The following is a 14,881-nucleotide window of genomic DNA, read 5'->3' on the forward strand; positions in this document are numbered from 1 at the left end:
AATATTGTACTAAAACTAATGGATAACATGAACATGTATTATAAAAAAAATCCGTCACAATATTATAGATATTTACTTACGTATACATACAAATCAAATGACATGTAATTCCTTTCAAATTTGGAAATATTTTTTGAAACTTTTTCATCTATTTTCGTAAACAGGGTGTGTTATGAACACATTGCGACACAGATGTTGCGTTTGAAGATCACACATTAACTTCGTATTGTAGTTACATAATTATCAACAATACCTAGTGGTTTCTCAGCATTAAAGTTGTAATGTAAAAATATGTATGAATGTTTAGAAGTAATCAAAAATTGATGTTTTATTTTGTTTTTTCTTTTCTTCTTTTTTTACATTGTTCAATGGAAATGGGATATCTTGCGCTTTAACTGGTAAGAGTAAATTGCAAAATTTTTAAGACATGCGACGAATCCTCATATTTAAACATTCAGTTGCACATGATTGAGAAATAAATTGGTTATATATAAAGAAAAAGTTTAATGTTTAAGATTTATAAAATCAGTAACCTTTATATATCCCTTATAAATGTTTCCCGTTTAAAATAAAAATTCCGAGAAAAAATTTAGATGTATGAATTAAATGACTGAATTATCTAACCCTTGAAAGTTTTATTTTTAAATGAATAGTGCTACATTTAATATTAAAAACAAGAAATGTGTTTTTCGCTTAAGAATTAAATATACATTGTAAGTAGAAAATTGTCTCTGAATAATTTGTAAGGGATCCATGCAGCTATAGAATAAGCTAAAACATTAAAATTCAGTTAAGTGAGGTATATTATTTTTATCAATTTTATTTTCAGTTATAGGCATAAAGAATTCTTCTTCATAAGCCGAATGAAATCACTTACCTTGATATGGCTAAAGCTTTCTGCTCATGATCATTTATAATGTAACAGGGGTTGTAGATGAATAATAACACCTGCGGGTTCGTTTATATATTGGTTTATTATGGAGTCATCTAATACAAGCAAATCATCATGACCATAGCCCTGGAAATACAATACATATTTAATCAGGATATATCAATAGTATTTCACATTATAACAAATCATAAAACATCAATACATGTACATAGCATTTGAGGAATTCACAAGTTATTCCCCTTGAATCAGACTTTTATAAAATACCATGAAATACATGTAAAGCTGATATTAAACATTCATATAGAAAATAGATTCTTTATGTTGACAATATAATAAATGGAAATTATTATTAAATATCACATTTACAATTCTCAGAATAAAATAGTAAATCTGTATTGCAAAAATATATAAATTAGTACCTATTTGTGGAACAAAGCTTGACTCCTAGCTTCTTTAAATAAGTTGCAGCAGAGTATATCAGTATAAGCAATAAATAAATAATTCTGGACTCTGCAAAATAATTTTATCTCTCACTCCAAAAATCTCTCTTTCAGTTTATCAATTTCAGAAATTATGAATATGAAAGTATTTGATTTTAAGTTACCGTATGTATTTCAAAAAGTAAATTATATGATTACTAACAGTTTCTTTGAAACAGTCAGTCAAATTTCATAAATTAAAGATCATTTGCAATAGCATGTAAACTCATGCATAGTCGCTGAAAAAGTGTCTTTGTCTATTGTCCAGAATTTGGAGGTAAAAGTCTTGACCAATAGGATTTAAGGAAATTGAATTCTACTCAGGTAGCTTATTACAGGGGTAGAAATAGAAAAGGAGTGGATCTAAAGTTTTAGCTGATTGTTTATTTTATTTCATTTAGGTTGTTTTATTTAGTTATTTAAAAGTATTTTATTTGATTAATTATTTAAGTGAAAGGTTTCAATCTTTAAGTTTAAATTATTTGTTTTGGTCAATATTGATTGACACACAGATTTAATGCACTTTAGAGTTTAAAATCAGTTGTGACTAATTCATAAATGTATAATTATTAAATTATACATTTGAATATGATAATATTTAAAATAGTATAAAACTATCACTATTACAATAACACAATTTTTTGAGACTCGTACAAAATGGCGTTTTCATGAGATCAATAAGATATGTAAGAGCAAGTTTAACTATGACAGCTTTTTCGAAATATTTACCGTTTTTGAGGTGTAATTCGAAAACTTTAAAGGGTCCCAGATCCCATATTTTTTGAGCCGGCCCCTTTTAGTGTTGTCAAATCAAAGATCTTAAAATTTATACAAGTCTTTAAAAAATATTTTAGTTTAAAAGAAATATAGGGAAATATGTGTAAATGTTCTCCCTTTTAGACATTCAATTATTTTTACCCCTGTCTGGCGCCGTTTTGAACGCAGAAATAAAAAAAAAACCGATGTGCACAACTTCAATGCATCAATTATTCAAAATCAGTAGTATTTCTGCTCCAACTTGTGCAGTCTCAAAGCCGTTGTCTGAAAACGAAAAACCCCAGATTTTCATTTAAAGGGAAATAACTCCAAAGGAGAAGTGCATTTTGAAATGTATGAAATTATTCTGATAGAGTTATGTAACGTCTGAAAATTCTGAAAATTTGAGCAAAATACATTCAGAAATGAGCAGGATATGAGGTAACAAAGTTGGCGTCTATGGAAGAAAAATAATATAGAGAATAATCAACCATCAGAACCAGTAGGTCTTCCGCTCAGCGGAAGACCTTCGAGCGGAAGTCCTTTGAGCGGAAGACCTTAATTAAGGTTATCAGATATCACAAACCTGTTACAGTTGTAAAATATCAATAAGTGAGAAATCTCACGAAGAGGCATTTTACTGCAACACATGTTTCACTCGTTTTAACTATATATATTTGAAAATAAACAAACAAGCTTAAGCTCATTTCATTCTTCTTTTGGTATCATGAGGCTTGTTTTAATTCACGCAATTATAGCAGTGTTTCTCTTCCTAGTCCCTTGCTTTTGTAAAGGAACAGATATGTCATTACTAATTAGAAAATTAAATAAGTTTTCGGCATCCACTAAGTATGCATTACATCAAATACTGGAAGCCCAAAAAGAGTTACAGGACAGTCTGGATTATCAACAACAACTTAGGGATTTGAAAACAGTCGTGGAGAGCCAAGCAAAAGAAATTGGATCCTTAAAAGCTAGTTTGAAAAATATTTCATGTAAGTATGAACATATCATTTTTGATTCTAGATACACCGAAGTTTATATTTATGCGCTACTACTATAACCCGAAAATGAACGAAATTGTTAAATCGATGATGAAATTAAGATTCACATTATTAAAAAAAATATGAGTTTGTCAGTCGACGAGTAAAGAACAGTCATTTACTAGTGTAACATTCAACAGTTCCTATGTCAAGCTATTTTTTTTTTTTTCAAAAGTTGGATTTTATGTATTTTTTTCAATGCAATTTTCGATTAGTAAGTTAATCATGTTTTATTTATTTTGTTTTTATCTTTTGTTATTTTGCATCAATTGAATTTTCTCAAAATATCCTTTCATCCATAATAATGGAACTTAAAATATAGATGGATTACATCAAGAACTTTAACCAGTTTTTCTGTATCTGATTTGAAATGAAATGTTTTGCTATAGTTATATAAATAAAAAAAACATTTTATAATTGTCTGATTTTAGCGGAGATAAAGAGAACATGTTATTTATGTCTGTAGTTTTAGAAATAACGTATACGCTTTAAGATAATGAATATATAACCCTATTAATTAAATACCAAAGAAACGTTACAAATCTAAGAAAAAACTTCAAACTATATACATGTATATATAAATTTATTTCTATGCTTGTGAACCTATTAAAGTAAATTATCTCATCAAAGGTATTGGTTGTATAAATTTCCAATTATTAATTCTGTTTTACTTACAGCTGAAACAAAAAGTGCTGGTGCAGTTTATACACGTTGGGGAAGATATGAATGTCCACAGAACGATACGGAACTTGTTTATAAAGGTATTGCGAAACATTTTCAAAATTTTTTCACATCAATGAAATGATATAAAGAAAAGAAATTCAACTTATTTCACAAAAAAAAAAGAATGTTGTCGATGAAAAAGATGAATTATATAGTTGTCATACAATTTAATCATTAGTTGACCCTTATCGTATTCTGTGTACAGGGGGAATTTTCGCCCCCGTTTTATATTCGCCCCATTCACCCTACTCTCGGGATGGCGAAAATAAAACGGGGCGAATGTAAGAAACACGGCTTGTTATACCCTTATATTTACTGATTTATTAAGCTATAATTTCCATAAAAGTAGTTGATAATTAATGTAGTGTGTATTGATTAAATCTTCAGTGAGCACTGAAGGGTATAACAAAACAGTTATAGACTGGGATTCGGGCAATATATGATTTGTTGGACCTGAAGGTGAAATGTTGCCCTTGGCCTGCGGCCTCGGGCAACATTTTCACCTTCAGGTCCAACAAATCATATTTTGCCCTAATACCCAGTCAATAACTGTATAATGATTTCTTAAAAAGAATTGCTATTGGGCGAATTTTAAACGCGGGGCAAAATATTTTCTAAGTTTGAAAGGGCAAAAATAACCCTGTATACAGTGTATTCAGCAAAACATCCTAATATGAAACAATTATGGCAGACTCTGTCAATATCACTTGGATATTAAGCCGACAATAGAATAAAATAATTATTAACTGATAAAATATCGTTCATATGTCTAAATATCGAATTGAAGGCTACAGCAAGTGTCTTTCTCTTCTAATGTTGGAGTTTTTAAAAATTAATTCTGCATCATATGCGTACAAAAACATGTCAGATAAATGAATGAAGGAGCACAATTAGTGCTCATCGGAACACTTGGTCTCCAAAGATTAGATGAATGAGGTACTCCAGTATCTTTGTAAGAGCGTACAATCAGAAAGGTTTTTAACGAAGTAATTTTTCTAATGACTAATATAGAAGAAACAGATGTCTATGATATCAAGATTAGATTAGTATTTTAAAAACTAAATTAATAAATTTTGTATTCATTGATCATAAGGGAGTTGAAATTTAGGCAATGATTATTAATAAATTTAATGCGTAAACTTTTTTGTTACATGTAGGTTTTACAGGGAGTAGTTATGAAACACATACAGGTGGGTCGGTCAACTACATCTGTTTGCCTTACGATCCTTTATGGGGCAAGTATAATGACGTCATGAAGAACGACAATCAGAATTTACATGGTGTAGAGTATGCCGGTAATAGTATAAACATTAGTGGGACTCCATTTGACAGCAAACTACGAGGACATGGCGTCCCATGCGCTGTTTGTCGGAGCACCAAGCGAAGCTCAGTTTTAAGAATTCCAGGCAGGAATAAATGTTACAAAGACTGGCATCTGGAGTACGCTGGCTATCTCATGGCTGACAAATTCACCCATGCGTCAGCGACGGAGTACGCATGCGTTGATGAACAACCAGAGAAGTCCAAGACGGGTCCTGTTTCGAAGGGAGGTCAATACTTCTACCCGGTAGAAGCACATTGTGGGCATTCGCTTCAATGTCCGCCATACGTACATGGAAGAGAAATTACCTGTGCTATATGCACAAAGTAAGGAGGAAACTCAATCCGTAAAGTTTCTGATAACGGATCCAGTTTGCTTTGATGTATAATTCAAACTTTGATATTATTCTTTTCATTTTTAAATATATTTTTTTCATTGTTGGTTTCATAAATACAATACCTCATGGCAATTGATCTTTATTAATATCATGTACATATTGAGCAAAAGATACTTATTTCAATAAACAAAATAATAAAATAAAGATGTGTTTGTGCAAGATAGAAATATTACGCTTTTCTTTGATGCAAATTATTTATTTTGGCTCACAAAGTATAAAGTCTTCACACAAGAAATACAGTTGTGAAATATTAAAGCCCAGCACCACCTGTTCAAAAGGACCAAGGGTAAATTTTGGAAAGGTAGGTCAAATTCCAGGGCCAAGGTCAGAGAGTCGGAGGTGTTGGTCTCTATAGAAACACTACCTGAGGATGCTTCCAAATAAATGGGATCAATTCTGGTTTTTTGCTATTCTTGAGATTTTGAAAGAATTTTCCTATATATTTCTATGTAAAACTTTGTTTGTCCATTGTGGCCCCGCCCTACCACCGGGGGTCATGATTTGAACAAACTAGAATCTACACTACCTGAGGATTCTTCCATATAACAATGATCAATTATGGCTTTGTTATTCAACGGTTTATTGTTATGAAACGGTTTAGAGTTTTCTCCCTTTTTTGTTACAATGCTTTAATAAAAAAAATAATTATAAATAATGTAGTTAACGGGTTATTTAATTAAATGACTCTACAACAAAGGATATTATATAGATAAAAATACAACAAAAACAAAACTTGGGTTAGGATGAGCAAAGTATGCTCGGACATTTACGGAGGCTGCAATTCATTTCCGGAATTTTTGATAATTATCAATTTTTCATTTCCGACATTTTTTAGTTTTCATTTCCTACATTTTTTGTTTTCATTTCCGACATTTTTCAAATACTATGTAGTACCTATATATTAACAGATTTGATAACTTTACTTATGAAAATTTAAAGGATTAAATCATAATTAAATCGTTGAAATCCAATTTGGTATATCTATCAGTGACTAGGGCATACATATGTAAGTATGGTGTTGTCACTGACATTTAATTTAGTGCACATTAAATGTGGTGAAAAAGTTTTATGCTCATTGAACACTTTTACCTAGACTTAGTGCTACATGTATGCATATATGTATAGATTTTTGGGGGTATAATTTATACTTTTAAATTTCATTTTCTTTTATTTATATTTAGAAAACATTGAATTGTCGCATGGTAAATTCCGAAAATGAAAAGAAAATTAGGTCGGAAATGAAAACAAAAAATGTCGGAAATGTTATGCATATTTCCGGAAATGAAATGCAGCATTTACGGAAATGTATTCCTGCATAATTAGCCACTGAAAAGTATTACTGTTAAGATTAGATAAGAAGGCAAATGGCCAGTGGATTACGTCTCTGTACACTTGTATTCAGTTGATGAAGACGAATCTCTGACTGAGAAGCAGACGAGAATTGAAAGTTTAAAGTATAGCCAAAGTAGTCTACTAGTACGATGGGATACTTATAGCATAAATCGGGTAAACCCTGTGTAGGCAGTAGGCGTGTACAGCCAAGTGACATTTGTGAAAGCGAAAAGGTTTCAGAGGTGACCAAGTGGCGCCTGCTTAGCCAAGTGGATAGGAATACATTGTGGCCCTATTGCCAAGTGGCCGGTATAGACAAGTGGCTTTGGGGATTAGCCAAGTCAAGTGGGTAATCAGTCGTTCGTATACTATAACCAAGTGGCGTTGATATAGCCAAGTGGCAGGATTCTGTTTATTTTTTAATCATACACTAGACAAGTGTCCTTTATATTTGTATATATTGCTTAAACTTAATTAAAACTAGGCAAGTGTACCCTATATTTGTATATACAGTAAAATTTGTCTAATCCGGACTCTGAGTACTCCGGACTTTTGTCCATTCCGTCCGTAAATTTTAGTCCCATGCACTTCTTTAACAAATTCATTTTAAAAAATTCTGTGTAGTCCGGATACTGTCTATTCTGTATTCCGAACGGCCATACTGGTCCCAACTGATCATAATTAACGGTAATTATTTCCTCTAATCCGGCCACACCTGGGTTACTTCAAAGCAATTTACACCTTTCGTGGGGAATGTGATAATCTGTGTTTACATAAGCATGATTATTAGTGCCATGAGACGAACTCGGTTAAATGCGGCGGTTACACAGTCCACTTGAAAAATATATTATATGATTAAATTACAATTTAAAAAAATTAACTTTGTTTTAACTCCTTTTACCACATTATAACATAAACACAAAAATATATGTACGTGCGATTTAAAAATCAAAATATAAATCGGGATCGAAAATCGAACGCATTTCAAAATGGCGCCATAACACTGTTGAGGAAGACGTAATTTTTTTTACATAAAATAGCTATTCCACCTAAAAATTAAAAAAGAGTTTTTTAATTCTAAAGCACAAAAATATTATTTGTATGTGTGTAACTTAGTTATAAATAAATAGATTTTCATTGGTTGTTTGCTAATTAATATGTAAATTAGATCCATATATAGATAAAATTACACCACTAATGTTACCAAAGAGGAATAACTCCAATAAAATTTAATAACATTTTGAAGGTAACTCTGTAAGGCATACCTTATAGTCTGCTTCAAAATGTGCTATAACTGTGATCCAATTTTGCTCCTGTGTCTAAAATAGGAATTTTCATTGTTAAGTAGAAACCAATATTTTTTCTAAATCAGCTCAATGTTTAATTTAAATTATATTAGAATTTTTTTTAAACATACCTTTGAAAAATAAATTCCCTTCTTTGATGTCTGTATTGATTTCTCTTTCTGTTAGCTCAAATATGCTGCTGTCCGTCTTCTCGGTATCATTCCAGTACAGAACCTGAAATAAATATATATAAAGATATAAGTATATATATTTATACTCACTTGAATGGTTTATAGTAACCCTGAATGATGCAATCATAATAATAGCTGAAACTCATTTATGTCTTATTCCTGATGTTTTTACTTTGCTTTCAAATAAAATTTCATTTACATCATTAAATAACATAAATACATGGTTATATTTCACAAAGACAAAAACATACAAGACAGAAACAACTGTTCATAATATGGTGTTGTACTTTATGCATAGTTATTTTTTAATGACCTATGAACAATAAGTTTTGTTACACAATTTTATCATTATAAATACAGTAAAACTCAGCAATATTGATTACCATAGTTTGCTATTTCTTTTTTTTTTTTAATTTATGCATTTCCAAAATTAATATCATTTATATAGCTGGGGAACCAAAACTAAATTTTGCATTGTACAGAATTTGCAGTATTTTTGGCAATAGTAAATGAGTTTTTCTGTAAGATTGGAAATAAATATATAAATTTTGCATGCATGCTGTGACATGCTTTCATAAAAGTATTGGTGTAAATATGCACCATTACAAAACCCTGCTAAGATCATTACATCATGCAATAAATTCCTTGTTTATAAACCCATTTCTATGAAAATGATATGGCAAATAAATCTGTCTTTAATCAATATAAATACATTATAAGAAAACCATTTGATTCCATGGGTTTTTAAACATTTACTTCATAATGTTAATTAATTAAACAAGATGTGTTTTGTGAAGCACTTATTTCCCCACTCCAACAACCATCATCTCGAGCCACAGTCTAGAGTCCGCATAAAGCTCTCTCCTACCCATTGCTTCTTGGGCACAAAAAGTGTTGTAATCTTAAATATTTATGTCTCTCTATTGTGACGTCATATTCAATTAGTGGGAAGTTTTGTTTACATCACAACATTGACATCAACAGTATACAAAGAATATTTTGTGAACTGTGATTGGATATTGAAAGGTCGCGATAAAGTTCATTATCCAACTATGCTTTACTTGCATTGGTTAATATTTTAATGAGCTACAAAGAATTCTCTCCTCGTTCAACCACAGCCAGAATGGGAGAGGATCATACATTTTGGCAGTGGTTTGCGACAATGGCCAACAAACGGAATATTTCAAAGTCATTTCTGAACTTATAAACTCTGCAAAGAAAATTAATGGAAACTGTTGGTGGACAGACAGACAGACAGGCCGGCCAACAAAAACCTGCAAAGCAATATACCCTTCCTTCATGGAAGAGGGCATAAAAATAATTAAAGCCTGAAACCATAAATATTCAGAGTGCTAGGTATGTAACTTGAAGTTTTTCATCAATTATTATGTGGAAACTTAAAAGACTATCACTTTAAAGTATTCATTACATCAATTTTTGAAAATGAAATTGAATTGCCTGTAATAAAAGTTTAAAAGATATGTACAATAAATGAAATGTATGAAAGTTATTAAAAATGATAAGATTCTGGTACGTTCATATTGTTACATACCTCTTTTGTAATTAAAATAGAGCAGTATTATTTAGTGAATGTTAAACAGTGAAATTAATAATATATCTCTTTTTAAAATGACTTTACTTTAAACACCCCATTGCTGTAGCTTAAAATCTGTCCCTCCCATTCAATGTCCTCTCCATTATCTGTCCATGTGTGTAATATTTGTCTGGATACAAAGTCCCTCGGGTTGGTGTTACATGCAATACTTTCTTGATATTCCTTTCTTTTTTTCAGTAGTGTAATCAAATTTTCTTTCAATTGTTTCTCGTCAAATACTTTTCCTTTTTTGCTAAAACACAATAAATGTCTAAATTCTTGTTCTACTTTAAAAACTTTCTTATAAATATTAATCTGAGTTTTTAAGGCTGTCATTTTTTCCTTCTTTGTCTTTAAAATGCACAATTTTTCATTAATTTCAGTCTCTGAAGCCCATAATCCATGTCTGTGAATATCGTCTAACGCTTTGTCGATGGCATCATTTTTTCTTTCTTTCTTCTTCTTGTTCTCCTCTTCTTTTTCTTTTATAGTCTGCAAATGTTTGTTAAATAATTCTTCTTTCCTTCTCTTACTTTCAATTAAAAAAGCTCTACTGTCTTTTCTAGCTGTATTTACAATGTTCCTCTGTTCATTTTCACTTTTTTTTTCTAACCATTTTTTTGTTTTATTATTATTATACATTAAAATACTCTCAATTGTATTTACAGATGAGGTGGCAGCATACTTAAGTTTAAAATCTAACTGACCCATTAACCGTTCAATGGTTATATTATTTGTCGAACATGATGAACATTCTTTAAAAAATTCTGTTGAACATGAATTAAAATATTTTCCTCCTTCTAAAAAATCTGCAAACAACTTCTTTGCCTTGTCAATTAAAACACTAATGCACCTCTTAATAAAAACACATGTAAGGTCATCATTTAACGACATAGAACATAAAAAATCTGACACAGGGTCATAAAAATCTGGACCTTCAAACAGTTTGATTTCCCTTTTTAATAATGCTGAAGGGTTTTTATGAATAACATTTAAAACATATAAAAGTCTTTGATACACAGTGTTTATACTTGTAATATTCCATAACTCTAAAGTTTTCTGCCAGTATGGCTCAGTAATAAATTTACATATAAAACCAAGAGCTCTCAAAATTGTTAAAAATACTTTGCTTTGCAATGATGTAACAATTGCATTCAAAACAACATTAAAAGAACTCCTCGAGGATAAAAGATATTGTAAAAGAAGTTGATGCATAAAAAATGTACCAGCAGCATTATAAAAACACAAATTAAAACGATTTCCTCTTACATTCATCACAGGGAGTTTGTCTGTTCCGTGACTTTTCAAAAACACTCGACTAAATTTCGGATCACCTACTCCGTCTTGAAAAAAAAATTTTGAAACACTTCTTAAAATAAACATGACATAAGGATCTTTAGGTGTACTGGAATGTCCATCAAAATGAATATTTAATTCTTTTTCAATATTATAAAACTCTTGTAAACAAACATCTGAAAATTGTAAAAGAGGGTGCACTGAACATTTAAAAGAATGAACATCGTGAGAAATTTCACTAGATAAAATAAAATTTACTTTCTGTTCCGTGGAACTTCTATCAGTCATAAAACAAGATACAGATTCTAAAATACTTTTTTTATCGCTTTCTTTCTCTGAAATATCAGACAACATTTCTTTCGTACTATTTACATATGTTTCACCCTTGCCATCTGGCACTTCTCTGATTCCAGCAGTTAAAAATTGATTTCCAGTATTAAATTGCAAACCATAAAAATGTTTTCCCTTTTTAGTGGTGGCATCTCTGTGCATTGTAATGTTTTTACTATTTAAAAGCTCTTCTTTAACATGATTTCTAGATAAAACACCCATTTCACTAGATAAAACTGCTGTTGTGCTCTTACTTGGTAAATTTTTTACATGAATATCAAAAATATTTAAAACAGCTTCAACAACAGGAGAAATATGCTGCACACCAATATTATTACTGATAAAAAAATAGTATAACTTTCTTAACTTAAAATTGAAAGGTCTGCCCTTTGATTTTTCTCTAAAATCTACATTTTTCTCAATATGTACAAATTCTGATGATTCTTTCATATCATCATTTTCATCTCTTTCTGCATTCAATGCATCAATTTCTTTTTTCAAGTCTTCAATATATGACTTTAAAACGTTGCACTGCACACCCTTTTCAACTCTACTATATTTCTTTTCAGTTTCTTTTTTTTCAAATTCATTTACCTTTTCTTGTAAATGTACAACTTTCTCAGATTTTCTTTTAAGTTTCTGGTTCATTGATTTAACATTAATGTTCCTTAGTTTTTCTCTCAATTTATGGTTTTCTCTTTCAAGATGTTGAATTCTGATGCTTTTTTCAATATCCTGTAAAAGATCTGTTGATGAAGAAGTCGATGAGGCCACAAAGGTTGATGAGGATGCCAAAGTTGATGAGGCCGCAGAAGAAGTCGATGTTGACACAGAATAAGTCGACGTTGACATGGAAGAAGTCGATGTTGGCACAGAATAAGTCGACGTTGACAAAGAAGAAGTTGATGTTGGCACAGAATAAGTCGACGTTGACACAGAAGAAGTTGATGTTGGCACAGAATAAGTCGACGTTGACACAGAAGAAGTTGATGTTGACACAGAAGAAGTTGATGTTGACACAGAAGAAGTCGATGTGCACACAGAAGAAGTCAACGTTGACACAGAAGAAGTCAACGTTGACACAGAAGTAGTAGATATGGACACTGAAGAACTCGATGTTGATTGAATATTTTTTTTACTAGCTGGTAATGTGAATAATTTGTTTCCAAATATGTTATATTTTTCCTTATTATTGTATTTCTTGAGTCTTTGAAGTTCTTTGAATATTTTTTGGACTTTCAAGAACAAACTTGACTTTACTATTGAAGCTGAATCCAACTGAAGGCAGTCACATATAGCCTTGCATGTATTTGCAACATTGCCTTCATTTTTTATGAAAATTTCACTTACATTCTCATTTGTTAGAGACATGGTGCATATGAATGTGCAGTTAATTAGAATTTTACCATATATATGCTGTATGAAGTGAACATAATGACAATACATTGATAAGCTTTACACATACATTTGCAACAGCACAAAAAGCATGACGACACAAACATTAAAAGCACACATAGAAATTTATTCTCTTTAGAGAAGTGGACATGCTTCGCCTACATCCTTTTTTTCTTCACAGGTCTTCATTTATTGAATCTGGAAGACTTGAGGGTTTGTGAAGGAAAGTGGATGTAGGGCAAAGCCTGTCCACTTATCTAAAGAGAATAATAGAAAGTATGGTATTGTGATAATATTTACCTTGTATGGAAAATTCTTTCAGAGTAATGGTATTGTGCCACTTTCACAGATCACAGATATGTGAACCTTAATAAAATAAATCAAATTAATTTTTCAAGGCATTACTTAAATGTATCTTAAACCAGAAATATTCTTTTAAAAAAAACAGACTATAATGGAAGGGAGGTAATAATATACTGAGCAAGCATCGAAGTTTACGTTTTTTATTCTAACCAAAAAAGCGCAACAAGTTTGCGCCTTTTTTAATATGCTAGTATCAAAATAAATGTATAATGTATCGCTTTACATAAAAAAATCACCGCAATCACATACCACAATTATATGAAATAGTGAAATACACCCCAATTACACTTCTTTCAACTTGCATTTCAATTGAATTCTTAAAAATACCTGTATCAACCAAATTCTAAACAATTTAACAACTGTCTATGCATTTTTTGTCATTAAAAAACGGAAAATTATTTAAGATCGAGATGACAGGGTTGTAATTATCACTTACAGATAAATCATTACTTACGCGTCTGCACTGACCCACAATCTCATCCAATATGGCTGTCAGGTAGTCAGCGGGAGTTGTCGTCCTTAGTGTAAAATGGCGTCAACTGGAATAGCTACATAAAATTAAAAGTTCAATCTAATAATTAGCATATCGTAAATAATTGTGCATTACTGTTAATACATTGAATGAGGTCTTTGACAAGCGAAACCCGGTCCGCTTGATACATAGTAGGCCTATATTATGCATGCCTGTATATTTTGATTGAGGTAACATTTCACCCGACTTTCAAACTTCGGAACTTTACTTCGTGAACAAATAAGAAAATAAATTTCTACACTCCAAAATAGTAATTGATTTCATCATTTAATTTTATTAATAATATATATGTATATGATGTACTTGTAAATAAACAACGAAAATTTTCGAAATTTATATTTTCCTGCATTTTTCCTGCACTCCGGATTCTGTCTATTCCGGCCAAATTTTATGGAACCGGCGGTAGCCGGATTGGACAAATTATACTGTACTGAATTTGTTGTTTTGTATATCTTGCATTTATACTTGTTGTCATAAGACTTGGACATTCCAAGTACGATCCCAATTCGATCACTCGGGTCCCGCACGTAAACAGAAGATTTTTAAAGAATTTTTCCTATATATTTCTATATAAAACTTCGGTTGGCCAATGTGGCCCCGCCCTACCCCCAGTGGTCATGAATTGAACAAACTTGAATCTACACTACCTGAGGCTGCTTCCATATAAATATGATCAATTATGGCTTTGCTATCCTTGAGAAGAAGATTTTTAAAGAATTTTCCAATTTTTTTTATGTAAAACTTTGGTCGGCCATTGTGGACCCGCCCTACTAATGGGGGTCATGATTTGAACAAATTTGAATCTACACTACCTGAGGATTTTTAAAACATACCACCGAATTTTTATTAATTCCCAGTTATCTCCCCTTGAATGAAGGTGTCCCTCATTTTATCAAACTTGAATCTCCTTCACCCAAGGATGATTTGTGGCATGTTTGGTTGAAATTGGCC

The 14,881-nt window shown here is 31.1% G+C and overlaps 2 protein-coding genes and 1 long non-coding RNA gene across 3 annotated transcripts; 1 reads left to right on the plus strand and 2 right to left on the minus strand.

Moving 5' to 3' along the window:
• The first annotated feature begins 2,847 nt into the window (after positions 1-2,847).
• LOC134283183 (uncharacterized) lies at positions 2,848-5,601 on the plus strand. The gene is made up of 3 exons (XM_062765637.1): positions 2,848-3,122; positions 3,848-3,931; positions 5,051-5,601. Exons 1-3 carry the CDS (start codon positions 2,855-2,857, stop codon positions 5,542-5,544), a joined length of 846 nt encoding a protein of 281 aa, XP_062621621.1. The 5' UTR covers positions 2,848-2,854; the 3' UTR covers positions 5,545-5,601.
• A 2,467-nt stretch (positions 5,602-8,068) lies between these two features.
• Positions 8,069-13,362, minus strand: LOC134283184 (uncharacterized). Its single transcript, XR_009995436.1, has 3 exons — positions 13,336-13,362; positions 8,361-8,463; positions 8,069-8,262 (listed from the first exon to the last, which is right to left on the minus strand). It is a non-coding gene; the product is annotated as an uncharacterized LOC134283184 (long non-coding RNA).
• LOC134283186 (uncharacterized) lies at positions 10,045-12,288 on the minus strand. Its single transcript, XM_062765639.1, has one exon. The coding sequence runs from the start codon at positions 12,286-12,288 to the stop codon at positions 10,045-10,047; it is 2,244 nt and encodes a 747-aa protein (XP_062621623.1).
• Positions 13,363-14,881: the final 1,519 nt, after the last annotated feature.

This window comes from Saccostrea cucullata, unplaced genomic scaffold (assembly GCF_032062105.1).
Source record: "Saccostrea cucullata isolate Sc308-1 unplaced genomic scaffold, CSIRO_AGI_Scuc_v1 ctg2581, whole genome shotgun sequence".
NCBI classification, from domain to species: Eukaryota; Metazoa; Mollusca; class Bivalvia; order Ostreida; family Ostreidae; genus Saccostrea; species Saccostrea cuccullata.

Coding starts and splice junctions, on each gene's coding strand:
- LOC134283183 (XM_062765637.1), top strand. CDS start 2,855: ATGAGGCTTGTTTTAATTCACGCAATTATAGCAGTGTTTCTCTTCCTA. Junction 3,123..3,847: donor TAGTTTGAAAAATATTTCAT/GTAAGTATGAAC, acceptor TTTTACTTACAG/CTGAAACAAAAAGTGCTGGT. Junction 3,932..5,050: donor TACGGAACTTGTTTATAAAG/GTATTGCGAAAC, acceptor TGTTACATGTAG/GTTTTACAGGGAGTAGTTAT.
- LOC134283186 (XM_062765639.1), bottom strand. CDS start 12,288: ATGAACCAGAAACTTAAAAGAAAATCTGAGAAAGTTGTACATTTACAA.